Below are 20,039 nucleotides of genomic sequence, written 5' to 3'. Positions count from 1 at the left end.
TTTACCTCTGAAATGCATTTGACCTGCCAGGTAGGGTACAAGGCTCACATTTCTCACATCAGCCAAATGGTAAATCTCCCCTAACTTTAATGCAACAGCACAAGCTGTGAATGAATAGAGAAGCATTTTGTAGAACACAAGCAAAGGAAAAAAAGCTTTTGCTCCGTGTTGATCTTTGACCCAATCTTGCATGCATGTCCAGTCTTTAACGTATGAATGTGAGAAGAAACATAACTGTGAATTTTCTTCCGTTTAATCTGTTAAATACTTTTTCTTTTTTTTGTTGTGAAACAATTCTTGTTCTTGTTGTTGCATGAAGTTGGACTCTTTCTACTGATTATAGTATTATTATCCACAGGATTCTCATAAATTACTGTCATTATGATCTGGAAAATGCAGACATTTGTCTTCAGTTGAGTACTGTAGGGTCACATGCCAGGTAAAATAAAAAACTAAACAAAAAAAACAAAAGAAAGTTGGAACAAGCCGTTTTTGCTACTGTCTCGAGCATTAGATTATTGTAACCCCAGTGCCGGTTTTAAGTGCCCCGTGTTTTTATAGGTAAAATTTACTCCAAATTTTACTCTAAAGTGCGCCTGTTTGTGTGTTAGGCTACAGCATCAAACAAGGTTGGGTTTCTTAATTGCATCCTACCAGTATCACAGATGGGTGTTTTTTCCATTGCATTTGCATTGAAAATCCATGGACTGTTTATAGTCCCGACAGCTGTGTTCCTGGTAAACCCATCCTAGATTTGACAAGTGACCTTATGACAACCCAGCCTTCTTTTCACTGCTCTCCCCCTTTTATACATTAGTTGGTATTCTTGCTCACTGGAAATTTAGAACAATCTTTCTGTAACTTTCACGTGGCATTATTCCAACCAAAATTCTTCTACTTGCTTCTGTCCTCCGCTTGCATCATACCATTTCCTGTTGCTGGATGTAAGTCACTGCTGAAATTTAAAATCAATAAATGGCACAAGTGGACATTGACATTAAATCAGTTTTGACCATCGGGTGTGTTTGTATATTTGTAGTGGCTGTTAGTTTGTTTTACTTGGGGGGGGGGGGACTTTGCAGCCACTAATTTGCCTGATTAATAAAATAAAATATTATTTGAACAGTTACAACTTCTTGAGCTATGACTCAGTATTTGTGTTTTACCCCTCAGCTATAAAAGGCTGATGAGGTATGGTCAACCAGGTGGGCGACCAAAGTTTGTGGATGTGAGAACGAGGAGATGTAGGATTGGTGTTTCTACTAAAAATCAGGGTAAAGTTGGAAGCTCAGTAACCTTGACCTCAAGGTCAGAGGTCAGGTTTTCTCAAAATCTTGTGAATGAGATGACTCAAGAAGAAAATCACTTAGGGTTTTGGAATTGATACCATAGATGCATCTTCTTAATATCTTGGATTAATTTGAATCTCAGTGATCTTGACCTTAAGGTCTGAGGTCAACTTTTCTGATAATCTTGTGAATGCTCAAGGACTTAAACTTTTCATGGTTGTAGCAATCAGTGGTTACACAAATATAAAACAATCCCACTTAACAAACCTGATTGAAAGAAGTAGAAGACTGTCTGATGTGTTGCATTCTTATTTTTATGTGACTCTGACCACGTGCTGAACAGACTGCATTGAATAAAAGCCTTTAGAAATGCCAAAAAAGTACCAGGCACCACATGTGGTCTTTAATTTACAAGAAACTAAACGAAAACTCTGATAACACATCAGATTTCAATGTAATGTTATGGACTGGGTAGTGTGTTATAAACGAAAGGATGCCATATCATGGAAACGGAAATTATCAGCCTACAGAGGGCTGAATGCAAAGACACCTCGAAAATCAAAGTGGAAAAAATGATGCGGCTGACAAGTGTATTTAAATTATTGTATGCATGTCTGTCAGTGCAGGAGAATTTTTGTCCCAGGTCAGCCCTGCTGACAACAGGAGGGGAAATTCTCAAAAAGACTGCGGATGCCCAGGAGGATCCTCTAGATCTGGACCTGTATCACTGAGGTCCAACCTGTTGGCGATGGATGAACCAAGCCATCGTGCCACAGAGGTGTTCTGCCTTTCTTGGACTTTCTCTCTATGCTCTTGAGAAAAAAAATGTCAGTCCTCCATCTGTAAAACCATTCATGTCTTGGGCCTTGTCAGATTGTTGCCCCTCTAGTGCGCCTGTTGATACAGTATCTCACAAAAGTGAGTACACCCCTCACATTTTTGTAAATATTTTATTATAACTTTTCATGGGATAACATTGAAGATATGACACTTTGATACAATGTAAAGTAGTCAGTTTACAGTTTGTATAACACTAAATTTGATGTCACCTTAAAATAACTCAACTTACGGCCATTATTGCCTAAAACCCTGGTAACAAAAGTGTGTACACCCTTAAATGAAAATGTCCAAATTGTGCCCAATTAGCCATTTTCCCTCCCTGCTGTCGTGTGGCTCACTAGTGTTACAAGGTCTCAGGTGCAAATGGGGAACAGGTGTGTTAAATCTGAACCCTGAAACTGAGCTGCAGCATGGTGGCCAAGACCATACAGCAGTTTAACAGGACAGGTTCCACTCTGAACAAACCTCGCCATGGTCGACCAAAGAAGTTGAGTGCACGTGCTCAGCACCATATCCAGAGGTAGTCTTTTGAAAATAGATGTATGAGTGCTGCCAGCATTGCTGCAGAGGTGTGGAGGGTCAACCTGTCAGTGCTCAGACCATACGCTGCAAACTGCATCACATGGCTGTCATCCCAGAAGGAAGCCTCTTCTAAAGATAATGCACAAGACAGTCCGCAGTTTGCTGAAAACAAGGACATGGATTACCTGTGGTCTGATGAGACCAAGATAAACTTATTTGGTTCAGATGGTATCAGGGGTGTGTCTCCACACTTAAAGCCTATTGAGCATCTATGGGGCGTCCTCAAATGGAAGATGGAGGAGCACAAGGTCTCTAACATCCACCTGCACAATGATGCCATCATGAAGGAGTGGAAGAGGATTCCAGTGGCACCTTGTGACGCTCTAGTGAACTCCATGCCCAACAAAGTTAAGGCAGTGTTGGAAAATAATGGTGGCCACACAAAATATTGACACTTTGGGCACAGTTTGGACATTTTAACTTAAGGGTGTATTCACTTTTGTTGCCAGCAGTTTAGACATTAATGGCTGTATGTTGAGGTATTTTAAGGTGACCTCAAAGTTACTCAAAAAATGTAAAGGCTGTACTCACTTCTGTAAGATAATGTAATTTCATTAACTGACCAGAACAATATCTCAGATATTTAACTAACTTGATGCTATACTCTAAATAAAAAGTGTTCTGTAATTATCCTTTTCATCTAGGCCTGTACAAAAAAGATGAATGAAAAAGCTTTCATTTTGCTAAAATGCCCAAATTCGAACATTTTTCTGTGGATTGAAGCTCATCCAGTGCTAATGCCTCCTGTTAACGTTGCTGACAATACATTAGAATTCTTTATTTAACAAAATAAATGTCTGCTCCTTGTAAAACAAGAGGCGACGGAAAGCCAGTGGGTTGTCCTTTTTTTCTGACTCAGAATGAAAGTGAAAGTTAAAAAGCCAGTTAAGACTGTACAACCCAGTCCAGGCATCACATCTCCGGTGAAGAGGAGCGTGTAATGTAAGTTGAACTTGATCGACCATTTGCGGTCATTTATATTAGTACGGCCTTTACGACTTATATGTCTCCTCGGTGTATAACAGATGCAGGCAACCGAAACCTACGGGTTTGTGTATTACGCTCAGTCGACGTGGAGAAACGCGGCCGACCGAGTTATCCGCGTTCAAAAGCCATTCAAGAGCTGAGGACTGTAGGCTGATAAACTCTTGCTTTAAAATCTCCTTATAATTGTAATATAATATACATATAAATTATAAAGCTGTTTTGTTGGTTTCGTATATGGTGTGCGGTGTGTTCGCGTGACCTGTTCTTTCTGAGAACAGCGATACCAGCAACAGTTTGTTGACCGTGACTTATGTCCTGTGAATGTGGACACATATACATGTGTGTGTGTGTGTGTGTGTGTGTGTGTGTGTGTGTGTGTGTGTGTGTGTGAGAGAGAGAGAGAGAGAGAGCAAATATGTACAGGTAACGTGTTCAAAGTTCAAGTTCAAAGTTCCAGTTTGGAAGGATTATTCGCTGGTTTGTTGTCGCTGTTCTCAGGTTACATTCAAATTCTCTATGCAAACAAACTGGCGTCTGTCCCACGATAGTGCTTCTGTCTGTGCATTAGGAGTTTTTGTTGTGGATCAAGCTTAGTTAGTGTACAGCCTGTGAACAGCCAGAGAACAGTGTGGTCTGTTTCTGACTGTGTGTGTGTGTGTGTTCAAAAAACTGCAGTGCGGTTTTGAGCCAGAAGCTGCAGTCCCGTTTAATCAGCGCCTATAAACCACTAAACGCGCCTCTCATTATTCATGTAAGAGAAATGCTTCTTTTTGTGCTGTGAGCATGAATCATGAAACTGTGACGGCAGTAAATACACACAGTGAGACAGAGTCATAATGTGCTGACCTGGAGTGAGAGTTAGACTATACCTGTGCGCTAAATATAAGTCTAAGTACATATATGTCTGTGAGAGAGAAGCTGCCCGCCAGCTGCAGAACGAGGTTGTGGGTTGACAGTTGACACAAACATTGGGCTAACATTAGTGTTTGGACGTGTTGTCTCGGTCACAGGTCCATGGAAAAAATAGTTGAATGAAATCCAAAAACTTTGTGTTGATCATTTGTTGTTGCCTGTTGCCTTTCTTCATGTCATCTCCCTGCTCTCACCCCCCACAATTTCTCTTGGTCTGTTCTGTAACTTATCTAGCTACAAGAGGCAAAACAAGCCAAAAAGAACAGAAACAACTGGCAACGTGAGGGGCCTGAATAATAGACTGACACAGCAGTGTCAATACAGATATCGTACAAACGGGCCAGACTCTCAGGGCAGTATCGTCCGAAGGAAGGGAAAGAAAATAAGCGCACACATATCAGGATCATATCAATATTTCTGTATCCTGCATTCTGTGACCTCGGGCTTCGTGACATTTTGCAAACTTCATTTTGACCTGTTGTCTCAGTTGCATGAACAGGATGTGGAGAAGTTAATTAATGCTCATCTGGAGCCTGCAGATGTCTCCCAGCTGCACTCAAGAAATTCTTACTCTGCTGCACAGCCATAACTGCTTTCAGAATTAAAAAAGCATTTCTGTACAAAATTGTAATGCATTGCACTTGAATTTTGTGACGTGTATATGAAGTAGATTAATCATGCATACAGAAAAAAACAGAACATAAACAAAAAGACAAGCAAACCAAGGAGCAGAGACGGCAGCTGAGCTGACTCCTCTGTAACTTGTGATCCATGACGCTATAACACTTTGGAGGGAAGAAAACCACAGAAAATGACACATTGATTTATATTCTTTTGCTCTTTTAGTTGCAGTGGTCATAATATGTGGCACAGTTTCAGCTGAAATAAAAAGAAAAACTAACTGGACACTTTCTCTTTCAGTATGACTCCTCATTTATAGACCCATTAAAAAATGCAACCCACCGAACGGGCCGCAGAAAATAAATGAATGGACATTATATCAGAATTAAATTTGCAAACCATTTAATTCCATATTTGAAAGAGGAAGATGAAATGGCACAATAGCTGGCACAAGGGTTACAAGTTTGAATCCATCAGCTGACTGGATCCTTTCTCTGTAGATTTGCATGTTTTCTATGCTTGTGCCGGTTCTCTCCGGGTACTCCAGCTTCCTCCAACAATCCAAAGTCATGTATGTTTGATTAGCCCTGCAATAGATTGGTGACCTGTCCAGGGTCTGCCCATCTCTCATCCAGTGTCAGAAATGGATGTTAAATCTAAGATCATCAGTATCCTATTTTTTTTATTTTTTTTAAAGGGTCAATATAAGAGAAGTTTTTGATACTAGAAATTTGCCTGGTATAAGTCATGCAATATAAATATCAGGAGCATGGTGCACAACACTGAAAGTCTGTAGAAAAACAACAAGTTGTTTTTGTCTATAAAATTGCAATGTTTAGTTACAAAAACATGTGGCACTTGTCATATACTGTGTTGCCTGCGTTGAGCGGGTGGGCATTGCGGCTTTACGCCACCCTGACAGGCTTTGCGGCAGGGCTGTCCGTGGCAGTTCTACACCCGTTGTTGTGCTGTAATAACCCATGCTGGATATACGCTCAATAAAGCAGCATCACAAGAAAGCTATCGAGTGGTCATTCTACAGCACTGAGCCTATTTTTCAGTAAATCCTGGTTCCCATGAAGCCATTTATATATAAAAATAAATAAATAAACGTGTGCTAATATCCTATGCTGGAAGGAAAGTTTAGTTTTCTGTTTTTAAATTAAGATGACATACCAATCTAGCTTTCTTTTCAAAAACACATAAATGTATATGTAACATGTACATAATTTTTTTTTGTTTTAATCTGGGTAGCTTAAAGTTTTAATGAGCTAGGAGTGTTTAATATAAAAGAAAACCTGACAAATGAGCTCATTTTGCAGAAACTCCTTTTTACAAAGTGTCAGATTTTTTGGATTGATGAGTAACAGCTTGGTAATAAAATGAATTTAACTCCATTACGCCAATGTAAACACTAAGCTAGGCCCATCTTCCCAGTCATGATAAAACTGTGGACACGTCCACCTCCTGTCGCTGCGTTTGCATAACCTCTGGTGACCTTTTCTTTTTCATTCTCACAGCCAGCGTAGAGTGTGGCTCCCTTGAACAAAAGTGAAAACACATGTGATACATGTGGCATAAAGAAAGAAACCAAGCATGAGCAATCATACTGAGTGGGCACAAAAACTTTATATAGTTTTAAAGACCAGTCCTTCTGTCTTTTGCCCACTAACAAAACTTATTTAGTAACATACCAGTGAAAATGAATGCCTTCAAACAAGCAGACTCTGGGCCCTACAGACTGCTTTTCCCTTGTTCAGTGCTATGCATTTCTCTACCGTTAAGTTCAGTCATCATTCTCTAAATGAACAATAATATTACATAGGCAGGAGAGAAACATTAACATTAATTTTTTTTTCGCTTGTAAAAATTGCATACTCCTGTTTTTGTGCAGGAATTTCCCCCAGAAATACTTTTGCTGAGTGGGATAATGAACACACACACACACACCACCCCAACCTGATGTGCTGCATCTTCTCAGGACTTTGTTACACTTAAATGTGTTTTGCATCTCACCGTTTGATTCATAGAAGCAGATCCCTGTGACATAAAACAGGTATACACTGATCGCCACGTAATAACTGTCAATTTTAACTGTCTTTTCAGGTAAAGAAACATGGCCTCCAGTGGAATCATTGTATTCATTTTCCCTGTCCTCTGCATCTGTGCAGTTAAGAGTGGTAAGTTTGTTCATAGAGAACTTTAAGCATGGAGTGGTGTTTGGTAGTCATGTGACCTCAAATCTAATTTTGCTTTCTTTTCTACAGGATTTGTGAAAGTGGAATGCAAAGCTGAGAATGTGGGACACTATGGCCAACAGTCACTGCTGGAGTGTGTCGTCAAAACATCATCAGATGTAAATGATCCAAATATTCGTATGGTCGCTTGGAAAAAACTGACCTCTCCAGAAGACGAAGGTGATCTCGTGTTGGGTTTTAAGAGAGGGAAATTGGACGAGCCAAAGCGAGGCTACAGGTTTGCTGAACCATCATGGAACGGGAAGAACATGAATGTATCTCTGCTCATCACCAACACTGCAGTGGCAGACGAAGGAGATTACAAGTGCATAGTGATTACAGACAGTGGTGATGACAACATGGTCACTACGCTTAAAGTCCAAGGTAAAACTGAAACATTTTTATATTTTTAAATCAAGGATGTTTTTACATTTTATAAACACCTTGTAAGCAATCAAGATTGTCTAGAGATTTGGGGACTTTCCAGGCCAATCAGATTGGTATTCCCCTTGAGCAACTCTAGGCTTGTCTGCTTACTTTCAGTTTCATTGTGACAGCAAAGACATCTAGAAATACTAGTTGTACAAGTACTTGCAGCCATTTACTTAAGCAGCTTGTACTGTTTGACTTGTAACTTCTTAATGCATGTGAATACTATGATTATCACATCTTAAGATATTTAATTGAGGTAATTTTATTTGGCATCAAGGTGCAATGTTCAGCTCAGTGATTGTGCTTTCCATTTCGTCTCTGCAGCCAAATACAGTGTCCCAACTGTATACTCCATCCCTGAGAAAATTGTCCCAAATACAGACAGTACCCTGGTCTGTGAGTCTCGTGGAGGCTACCCACAGGGAACAATTCGCTGGTTTGTTGAAGAGAAACATGACTGGACAGGAAGCTCTGAAATGGAGGCAAAACAGTCAGACGATGGTTTGTTTCAACTCACAAGCAGACTGTCTTTGTTGAGAGGATCCACTTTCTCAAAGTATACCTGCGCTGTGTTCAATGCCAGTGGAGGCAAAGAGAATGAGAAAACATTTGAAACCAACAAACCATCACCCAGAGAATCTCCAGGTATAGTTTATGACACGCTATTATGCACCACACATGATAGTTGTTATGCCTGCTGGCACCATCCTACTGCTCACAATACTGTTTAGTAATTTCAGCCAAAGTGGAATCAGAGAGAATTTAAATCTGAACCAGCCCCACCCCCCCACTCCACCCCCAAAAGTGTATATGCAATTTATGTAACCATTAAACACTTTATTGTTTGTGCGTATGGGAGATTTAATGGGGGCTGAATTAGAAACCTCTAAGCACTAAAGTGTGTAGGTAATATTTACATATTTTTAAAAACAAAGAAATCCTGTAAATGTCAAACCATAAGAAAATAGGAGCTCCACAGAGTAATTAGCAAAAATAGAGTTCTGATTCACATTTAGATGATTTCATAGATATTTTATGTTTTTTATTTTATATATAACAAAAATGAAAGACTGTCTGTGCTGTAGTTTTTTTACACTCTTCAGTAATAAACAGTTTGCAATATGTTCCTTACCAAAAAATTCTAAACTTAAAACAGTCTGGGTGATGCTTCGTTTGTCATGGAAAATGTAACTTAAAGATGAAATTTGAAAATGCAAACTTATTATCAGGTTTTCTTGGCAACTATCCAGCCACTCAGATCATTATCTGTAGTTCTGTCATCTGTCACACGGTAGCAATAATGCAAATATTACCCTCTATGTTGTTCTTGTTTACTCTCTGCTTCTGCAAGTTTAGTGTTTTAACATGAAGCAGATGTTCAATTTGTACTGACTCCTGTGTCTGTTGTAAGTGAATGTAAGAATGAATGAATCTAACGTGTACTCTCTGTACTTTTAAAGAAGAGCACACTTCACCAGCTTATACCAAAGTAGTTGCTCCTTTGGTGGTTATCGGCTCGCTGATCATAGGGTTGCTGTTGCTGTTGTTGTACAAAAGGCGATCTCAAAGTGAGTAATTGTTTTGTTTTTTTTATTAAAATGACTTGATGAACTGTATGTGATTAAATAATAAAATATTTGTGAGTAAAGACAAATGAGACATAGAGAAATATATTTAAATATCTAAAGTCGTTCATATTTGAATATTTTTAATAAGGCTACATAATTATTCAAATTTCTGCATGTGGAACTCAGAGTTATGAATAGCTGTGAATAACTGTAAATATTCTTAGTATTGAACAAAAGAAAAGATCATAATCATGCAGCCCTACTGGTGAGCAGTGACTGTATTATCAATGTACAATTACAGCAGTGGTGCCATTAGTTTGACTAGATTCAGAAACTGATTAAAGTTTTTAATACGATATTTGAGCTCCAGCATTCTTCCATGCCATGTGAGAGTTCATCACCTGCTTCCTGTAAACAATACAAGCTGAAAGGAAAAAACGTGCAGCATGATGCTAACGTGAAGCAGAAAAACCTGTAATGCTCGAGGCCATGTAATTCAGGATGGAAAAATACACTCCCATCATTGTTGTGCTGGTTTAAATGCGCCTTTTAAAAACTGAACAAGTTCAAACAGCAGTCTAAAATACTTTCCATTATTATCATCACATAGATGATGAAATACAGCGAAAGATATCTGCAGGGAGAACTCACTGCTGTGACATTTTTTTGACAGAGGCTCGGAGGAACTCTACAGCACCCCTTATGGGTACGCCCATTTTTGGACATATTATTACTGCTCTTTTGTTTCTCCTTTCTAACTTGCTATAAAGGATGAACACTTGCTGTGTCTGTAGAGATTTGGAGAGGTTCTATTTATCCTTCTATCGGCTTTTTAATCTACCTGAATCTGAGAACTGCTGAAATATTAAAAAGCGCTGTTTGCTGGGTTTTTTTTTTTTTAAGTGTATTTGTCTATAGAACTAAGTTTTCTAAATCTTTTGGTCATTTTGATAGTTTGGATATTATTATTAGACATTATTATTGCACATTATTATTTCAGCTGTAAATATTTGAAATATTTGAAGGAATATTTTTGAGATAAAAATGGCTACATTCTCCACAGAAGGTTCAAACAAAACATTTAACAAAAACTTTTGGATTAAGGTTCACAAATCCACTTGAATCATGTGCTGGTCATTAAACAAGGATCTATATTGTTACTGGACTGAATAGCCATCAGTTTCCTCTCACTTGTCCCAACCACATTATTACACTGAGCATCCATTCCCTTCCTTTGAGAATTATTTATTTATTTGCTTTGGTCACATTACTCCTGTGTCAGATAGTTACTGCTGGGTTTCCCTCTATGCTTGCATGGCATGATCTTGTTTAACATGGTTATGGTTTTATATCTATCATTAGCTGTCAAATCATTCATTGTAAAACACAGTCAAATCTTATACAGTGTTATCATTTTTTCTAGATCGTCGTGATGCGGCTCCTACAGATGTTGAGGAAGGTACGTAAATCACATCAGTCTGACTGTCTGTGTTTAACTAATAACACTTTGTGTTATTACAGCTTTAATTATCAAACCGTAAGATTTCATTCAGATTTTAATGTTAAATCTTTTGGCAGGTTATAACTCTCACGAAGATGAACCAATCAATCAAGCCCAGTCCTGAGGTAAGAAAAACTCAAAATCTCTACTTGGACTTCGCTTCTGTGTTTATAGGCAGGCATATATCAATTTATAGATAAGGGGTAAGAACATAAAGTATCAAAAGTCTAAACACTCACTCTCTAATGCTCTCTCTCTCTCTGCAGGAGGCACCTTGTACCAGATGAATATACTGTAATAATCTACTGCCAAGACTCCCTTGTTTACTAATTGCAGTCTGTCTCTGTACTTTCCTTTTGTGTAACCAGGAATAGCCTATATTCCTCTGATTTAGCAGACAAGCTGTAAGATCTTTATTCACATAAGCTCTGTATTTAAACAAGCAGGTCTTGAGCTTAAACCAACATCCTCGCTGAATCAAGCCAAGATCAACTATAAGAGAGGGGGATGTTACAGGCCAAGGGACTTTAAAACAAGGCTCAAAGTGGAACATCACCAAGATGTTTCATAAGAGTTGTTTGGTTGAGGAAATGTTTATACATAAACAATACAACTTTATCAAGTCTATGTAGAAACTGTAGCCTTTGGCAGCCAATCAGGAGCAGCATTTCTTCTCACTTCCTCTTCTTATGTTCTGTCAGGGTTGTAAGGGGAATAATAAATCATGTTTTGGGATAGCGGCAAGTTTTTATATCTTCCTGTATGAACAGTATATATATATATACGTGTGTGTGTGTGTCTGTGTGTGTTAAGTGGCTCTAACTGAGGTTAGCTGACCTGATCTTTTCCAATGATCCATGTAACTCAGTAATTTGTCTGAGAAGTGTAAATGTGCCAAAAGTTAGCAACAATTACTCTTACTGTTAGCAAATCCCATCAAAAATAAAAAATCACCAGTTTGCTCGTACAGTTCCAAAGTTTTCCAAGTGTAAGCTATATAAATATATTGTTTTATAAAATATAATAATGTCACATAGACAATGAGATGAGATATGTAGGACTGCTTGGCACTGAATTGCTGAAAACACTGGATGTTTGTCAGAGCAACATTTCACTGCCTTGAATGTTGTTCTGACAAACTATCAACTGTTATTATTTCACAAGGAACAGTTGTTTTTTTCCCTCTAGGATTTGTTGCTATTTTTTAAGTGTTTTTGTTCAGGAGTTTGCTTTTTTGTGTGTTTTTTCCAATTGTCGTATCTCTTTAAGTTTAAGTCATACTCCTCTTAACTCACTGGGAACAGTTTGATGTAGGAAAGTTCATATCCTTTTTCTCACCACTGGTAATTTCATGTCACATGATTAGCACCTGTCACTTGTGAAATACATGGTATGTGGTCTCTAAAAGCCAAATGCACTATATTATTTTTGTTTGAGCCGTGACTCTGTTTATGCAACTTTTGTCAAGTTCACTGTGAAATCAATCCATGCAAACTCTGGTGGTAAAAGTTTGGTTTCATTCTATTCTTCAGATAAGAGCTTGCACAAAAAGTCTTATCAGGAAGTCTCTGGTACAGTACCAAGATTAATCATTCACCAACAAGTCAATAATTTGCCATCGATTTTTTACGATGAAAAAAACACGAGCTTAACAATAAAACAATCCTAATTTAAGCTCTACTTTCAACGTTGAATCAGAAGAAACACTTACTACCAAAAATGTTAAACAATCACCTGTAAAGTTTTGTATATACTGTGTTTTTAAATCTGTGAATTTATACTCCAGTTTAGGTGTAGATAAACCTTGCTCTGATCTGTTAAGTACAAAGAAAGTTTAAGTTTCTTTACAGTTCGCTTTATTTGAACGACATCTGTTCATTATTGTTTTGTAACATGATTAAAAGTTCTAAAAGGATTCTGTGTGATGACGGATATTTGGGATGATTTTTTGCTGACTCTTAGACTGTATTTACTAGTTCCTGTTCATGTTGCACACATTTCTAGATAAAATAATGTCACTTTCTTGTTTATTCCTTAAATTTCAAAAGAACGTAGATATGGACACGTGATCTAGCATGAACCGTCAATTGTTGCCCCAGCAACAAAAACATTACCATTATCAATAACATCTCTGGTCTCTGTTTTAAAGATAAAAGCTTCTTCCTGCTGCTCCCTGAACCACTACAGTTGGTGGCTTTGCATGTTTAATTTGGCACTGTTTTTAACAGATGCTGGTCTGTAACCCTTCCATTTATCTGGACTTGGGAACAGCACCAGGCGTACACAAGCCAGTGATATTCTGTGCAGATTTGTGTGGGTGTTACAAAGATGCATTCAAAATTATCTTGTTTGTAATCTGTCTGTTCAGATAAGATCACGCTGGTTATGTTTTTTGTACTTCTCACATACTTTTGCACATAGTACTTTGAACAAGCCTTTCTCTTTACAGTTTATGCTGTCTTTCCTGCAAATGCCCACTGAGCATGCACTTCTCCCTTAATAATAATGTGTAGATTAGGAGGCAGTGGTATTTAGACATGTACTTAAGTTCATGTTTTTGTACTCAAAAAGGGTTTGTTTTGTTTTGTTTAGTTTTTTTTACAATTTTTTTAACCCTTGAGGCTTGATTAAATGATCATCTGGCTGACGAATAAAAAAATGCACTTAAAAGAGTTAAATGTCCACAATGCAAAGTAAAAGCTGACAGCTTACTAAACAAGGTGGTTTTTATTTCACTTCCCTTGCCTTGCTATAGTGTTATGTTGCATTTATAAATACTGGAAACACAAAGAGCTGCAGATAAAAGGGAAATCACTCACAGATGTACCATTGGTATACAAACACTTTTCTGATCACGTTTTGATAAAGCACTGAACTCCAGGTGGTAGCCATTTTCAGCAGTGGCATTGACAAAGACAAAGCTTCTTTTCACATAAACTACTCTTTCCTTTCTAAATGATCTTAGAATCATAATATACATGTTTGACCAAGTAGAAGTCAACTTTAAAAGTCTGAAATTAATTTAAAAATGTAAAAACACAACAACAACAAAAACAAAAAACCTAACTTTAAATACATTTTTTAAACAATGCTGGGTGTGTGAGTGTAGCACTGCAAGTAATGCAGTACTGCTTTGTTTCAGTCACATGTCCTGGATGGACTTTTTGGTCCTCGCTGGTTACTCAATTCTGTGGCACCCCAAAATCTTGCAGCTCATGGTGGATGAACATTCAGACAACTCACCGTCTACTGTTCAGAAAGTGGGTCGATTTAATCCCCCAGCTTCTGCAACTGCATGTTGACACGTCCTTGGGACAAATGTTGACCCTAAATAACTCCAGATGCATTCATCTGGAGTTATGCGTTAAAATCAAAATTTGTCTTTGTATTTGTATTTTGTTGCTTTATTTGGACAAGTTAAAATAATACAACAACACAGAAAGAAAGAAAGAAAGAAAGAAAGAAAGAAAGAAAGAAAGAAAGCATAATCATTAAAAAAAATAAAGTAAACAGCAGAAAAATCATAATAAATAACATCTCTAAAACGGAGTAATCAAAAGCATAGAAGCATAAGCTTGCTTTAATCCACCCCGTCCTACTATTTGTACTAATAATCATCATTTTTTCTTCCTGCATCTTATCATAAATACAAATACATGTATATGCACATGGTGTGTAGATAGTGAGTGAGAGCACCTGGTCAACGCCCCACATCCTCACCTTTACTTTGCAAAAAACACATTTTCTTTCCTGCTTTTTAAACAGACATGCTGGGACATTGCTTAAGTTCCTCGCTCAGTCTGTTTCACAGCTTCACTCCACATACAGAGACGCAAAAACATGTTGTACAAACACAGGAATGTTTTAAATTTAATTCCCCTCTCAAGTTGAATCCTCCATCCCTTTAAGAAAACAGTTTTAGGATGTTGTCGAGAAGTACTCAGTTTATTCTTTTATAATAATAATAATAATAATGATGATGTATACTTTATTAATCCCGTAGGAAATTGCTTAGTCCTCTGCATTTAACCCATTCACTCAGCAGTGAAGCAGTGGGCAGCTATCGATCCAGCACCGGGGGAGCATTGTGTAGAGACGGTACACACCTCAGGGTAGTTTCATTTTGTTTGGAACTTTTCTGATCTGAAATGATAAGATGCAGATGTTTGTTAGTCAGTCTCAGATCCCTTCTGACCTTGCTGACAATTTTCACATGAATGTCATTACAATCAGCGGATGTTTTGTATTTACACTTTTTTACGATGTCAGTTATTTATTTTCCCTCCACTGCTGTTAGAAACATTGAGTTAGGATTCCTGTCAATACAAAATAATTGTTAAAGTCCGTCAGCAATATTGTCCATAATGATGGCATTATCAATAAAATATTCAGGACAAGTTTGTATATCTTGGTGTGACCTTGACCTGATTTTCATCACAATTAAATCAGGTGCTATTTAATCTATAATCACACAAAATGTGAAAACGATATATTGAAAACTGTGGACATAAGACTGCTAACAAGCAAACAAACAGACAGACAAAGAAACAAACAGAAGCAATGACCATCTCCGTCCCTTTGAAGGGAGAAAAAGCTTAAATTTTGACTCTGAAATGTATCCAGTAGCTGAAATTTTCAAGTTGAAAATCTGTTTCCTGTGATGGAAATGAAAGTCAAGTTGGGTATTTTTCTAAACAACAAACTTCATTTGGACATCATATTTATTTCAAAACAAAATTATATTTAAAAAAAAAGATTTTTACCTGCCGCTTTCTCCCCTACACTGCTGTCTGTCACAGCACCAGCACATAGAAACAAACAACCATTCACACCTGTGGTCATTTTAGAATCACCAGTTAACCGAACCTGATGCATATCTTTGAACTCTGGGAAAACACCTATAGGCAGAGGGAAGACGTGCAGTCTTTACACAGAAAAGCCCAGATGGCTGGCTTACTCAAATCCAGGAAATTCTTGCTGTAAGGCCACAGTAAAAGACACCAACTTGTCATTCTTTTTGTCAAAGAAAAAAAAAGTTTATCTTTTTCTAAGCAAACCAAAAGTTTTCCCTGAGGAAAACTCTGAGTCCTACTCTAACATTCATCCGAAGGTGGAACCGTTGTACTGCCAAAAAGCTCTGAAACGAGGAAATGACGGAGGAGCTCAGCAGGAACATTGACAGAGAAAACAAGAAGCAGAGAGGAAGGAGATGACAATAGACCTGTTGTGCATGGAAAAACCACACTTACATTAAATGTGGTTATAAAAATATCTTACCATTATAACATAAAAAGCTCTGGCTGTTTAATTTTCCATTTAACTGAAAGTACTTTTGGGTATTTAGTGAAACAAGTTGTGTCAACCAACTTTTGTGGGGTTTGTAACTAATTATCCCAGCACAAACGTCCTTAACAGAGTGGGGCAGAGGCCAGTGAGCTGATACACTACTTTGTAACGTGGTTTTATTTGTTCGGCTGATATTGCTACACTTTTAAGCTAAATCGTTAATGTTCCCAGTGTGTTTGTTCACCAGCATGTGGGCGTGAAATTGGTTTCCTGTATCAAGCTTCTCTGAGCAAACAATCTGCAATACAATAAGTAGCAATAATAACAGCAGAGTTCAACCAACACAAACAGCACTGACAGAAGTGTGTTGCCAACAGATTTTTGGACTTTTGTACACAGCACATGTTCATACAGCCTGCTGTATTCTTTAATACTTTCATAAATACTTTGAGAAGTAGAGCTCTCCGGTGCAGAGGTAACCATGTGTAAGACAAGATCATTAGTTTAAACATTGATTAGTGTCACAGGTAAAACATGTATTATCTGGTTTAAAAAACTCCCATGAGGTCTTTCAGATTTTGCAAAGTCTCACGTCTCTAAATCAGTTTTCTTACGGCAAGTACCTGAAAAAACGTCCAAACATTCTGACATTCCTACTTCATGTCTTATCGTTGGGACCTGTCTGTGAAAACTATCTGAAGTGTGATAAGGCCTTGTTTTTCCTGAAGTCACATGACAAAGAAGATTTGACAAGACAAGCAAACATAAGATAAGCTTACCAGTATTTTTAAACAAACATGCATAGCAAGTTCAAAAGCTTGAGATCAGAATCAGAATCAGAATCAGAATGGGTTTATTGCCAGATGTTGAGGTTTACAACATTAGGAAATTGCTGCGGTGCTTCAGTGCAGACAATAAGAATTAAAGTGCTATGTAGAAAGAAAGATATGTGCATGAGATATACATGAGATATATACATGAGAATAAGAATTATGAGTGCTACGTAGAAAGATATATACATGAGTGCAGGTGGTGATCAGTGCCAGACATGAAATGATGCAGTGACACAGCGTAGGGTCATGTGTTAGTGGTGGGAACAGTCATGTGGTTATTGTTCATGTGTCCAACAGCAGAGGGGAAGAAACTGTTCTTGTGGCGAGAGGTTCTGGTGCGAATGGACCGGAGCCTCCTGCCTGAGGGGAGCAGGTCAAACAGACTGTGTCCAGGGTGAGAAGGGTCAGCTGAGATCCGGGCTGCACGCCGCAGTGTCCTGGAGGTGTACAGGTCCTGCAGAGATGGGAGTCTACAGCCAATCACCTTCTCAGCAGAGCGCACAACACGCTGCAGTCTCTGTTTGTCCCTGATAGTGGCTCCAGCGTACCACACGGTGATGGAGGAGGTGAGGATGGACTCGATGATTGCAGTGTAGAATTGCATCATCGTCCGTGTTGGCAGGTTGAATTTCTTCAGCTGCCTCAGGAAGTACATCCTCTGCTGGGCTTTCTTGATGACGGAGGTGATGGTGGGCTCCCACTTCAGGTCCTGGGTGAGCTTGAGATCTAATAGGTCTGACAGACCTTTTATGAACGCTCCAAGCAAAGCCTGAGTATTGCTCAAGTTTCCACGATAAGACGTCTACCATGAAATGTGTCATCATATGTATTTCAGAGTAACTGATGTAACACTTTATGTTGTAAGGCAAGCGACTGGTGTACTTCTGAAGAAATATACAAGCGTCCTCAACTTAAACTCAGCTGTTTTTTGGTCACTCTGTGGTAGCAGGATCAGTTACTTGTTAAAAGATCCACCAGAGAGGGTTGTCCTTTTTTCTCCCTTATACATGAAACAAGTCAAGTTTTGGAAAGGAGCATGAATTTATTATCAGTCAAAGGGTTATCAGGTTGGTAGATGTATTGTGGGGTTATCTGGGGAAAAGGTAGCAAATTTTAAATAGGTGCAATAAATAACCTACAAGCAGTCATCTGGAAACTTAGCATGGCAACTTGACCTGATACGACTTCAGGGAAGTCTATTGTTAAGCTATGACATTGTTTCCTGTTACATCAGCTGTAACTCACTGTAGTGTGTTTGTTATGGTAAAGACTAGAAGAAAATATGAGACCTGTGAGAAAAATATTAAAGCTTTCAACAAAGTTTGTAGGTATTATTTAACCAGACATGACATTACACACTGTTGAATTGTGACCTCTCACAGTTTTACATAGATAAGATCATGTGTGCTCAGAGACAAGCCAAAACATGTTTGTCTGAACAGCATCTCTTAGAGGTAAAATTTCAAAGGCAAGATTTCTTCAGCTTCCTCAAAGTCTCCAGTCTTCAGGCTGATTTCATTTTTGGAGTTTTTGCTCGAGCATAACTGAGAAAAACTGAGCCATGTTAGCTTAGTATAGTTAGCATGCAGCTCCAATATTTCAATTCAAATCAATTTTATTTTATTATTAACGTCAAATTACAATAGTTGCCTCAAGGCGTTTTATATTGTAAGGTAAAGGCAACCAACACTCAGATGACCTCTCTTGTGAGCAAAGCACTTTGGCGACAGTGGGAAGGAAAAACTCCCTTTCAACAGGAAGAAACCTCAACTTTAACAGGCAGAATGAAGCCTGTTAAGCCTGTGTGTGTGTGTGTGTGTGTGTGTGTGTGTGTGTGAACATTTATCCCCAAGGGGCAATTAAGATAGGTGACACCTTGCCAACCATAAAATGCACAACATGAGGAAAGTGTGTGTGTGTGTGTGTGTGTGTGTGTGTGTGTTCACACACACACACACACACACACACACACACACACACACACACACACACACACACACACACACACACAAGTCCCACGGTTATGTCTGCAGGAATGTTCCCAGTCTTTATAATGCAGCATGAAGCAATTGTACGCCTGACTTCAAGGAAAACCAATCAACCAAACAACCCCCCCCCAAAATACTCCCATCAGCCAGGTTAATTTATAACTTACAAAATAAAAATAACAATTACAGTGATTCAGACCTTAGTATCCTTAAAGCTGATTATATGCATGGTGGATTATCCACTAGTGATTCTTTTTTTTTTTTTTTTTTTTTTTTGCCTGTCCCGTTTGGCTCTTTTGCCATCAGAATTGTTGTCTAAAGGCAAAGAAAGATGCCCAACAGATTTACTTTACCAAATTGACCATCCCAGCCTTGCCATAATGGTCCATTTGATTCACCTTTTATTGTTTATTTTATTTTCACTTACTGAACATGGGACAGACTTGACTGGGGGAAAGAAGGGGAGAAAGAAAGAGGGAAAGAGAAACAGCTGAGAAGAGGGACGGGGGAGAAGGGCAAAAGACAAAAACCAACAGAACGAGCAGAAAAAGAAAAAAAAGAAGAAAAAAAGAAAAAAAATGCATATATCAATCACCTGGATCACCTGCTGAGAAAGAAAAAAGAAAACAAGCAGAAGAGAACAAGAGTAATAGAATAAACAACATCACAATGATATATGGGAATATGACAGTAAATACTAAATATTAAACATTATTGTGCAGCACATAAGATCAACAGAACACAGTGTGCTTTGAGGTAGGAGCCAAAAAGGGTGTAGTTTGTGGGTGTGATCACCCGTGTGTACACCTGTGAGCATGGACGCGCTTGTTTTTTGTTTTTTAAAAGGTTCCTTCATGTAATGATCTGCTAGAGGGTGTGGGGGGGGCCAGAGCCCCGTCCTCCAGGGCGTGAAGCAGGTGTGGAGGAGATCAAAACTCCAGACATCCAGAGGCCCCCAGAACA

General features: G+C 38.4%; 1 protein-coding gene across 1 annotated transcript; it reads left to right on the top strand.

Annotated features, from left to right (window-relative positions):
- The first annotated feature begins 3,597 nt into the window (after positions 1-3,597).
- Positions 3,598-12,759, top strand: LOC146630772 (butyrophilin subfamily 1 member A1). The gene is made up of 9 exons (XM_085356087.1): positions 3,598-3,653; positions 7,338-7,411; positions 7,499-7,852; positions 8,225-8,550; positions 9,366-9,468; positions 10,142-10,174; positions 10,892-10,927; positions 11,047-11,094; positions 11,236-12,759. The coding sequence occupies exons 2-8, from the start codon at positions 7,348-7,350 to the stop codon at positions 11,091-11,093; spliced, it is 963 nt and encodes a 320-aa protein (XP_085212213.1). The 5' UTR covers positions 3,598-3,653; positions 7,338-7,347; the 3' UTR covers position 11,094; positions 11,236-12,759.
- The last annotated feature ends 7,280 nt before the right edge of the window (positions 12,760-20,039 follow it).

Source organism: Diplotaxodon limnothrissa, linkage group LG6 (genome assembly GCF_057381915.1).
Source record: "Diplotaxodon limnothrissa isolate DT_005_m linkage group LG6, D_limnothrissa_male_GT1.1, whole genome shotgun sequence".
Lineage (NCBI taxonomy): Eukaryota > Metazoa > Chordata > Actinopteri > Cichliformes > Cichlidae > Diplotaxodon > Diplotaxodon limnothrissa.
Note: the sequence above shows the minus strand (reverse complement) of the source record. Positions and strands in the feature narration are given on the sequence as shown.

Excerpts from the sequence above, each read along its gene's own strand:
- LOC146630772 (XM_085356087.1), top strand. The coding sequence starts at position 7,348 with ATGGCCTCCAGTGGAATCATTGTATTCATTTTCCCTGTCCTCTGCATC. Across the intron at positions 7,853-8,224 it reads CACTACGCTTAAAGTCCAAG|CCAAATACAGTGTCCCAACT; the intron begins GTAAAACTGAAA and ends TCGTCTCTGCAG. Across the intron at positions 9,469-10,141 it reads GTACAAAAGGCGATCTCAAA|AGGCTCGGAGGAACTCTACA; the intron begins GTGAGTAATTGT and ends TTTTTTTGACAG.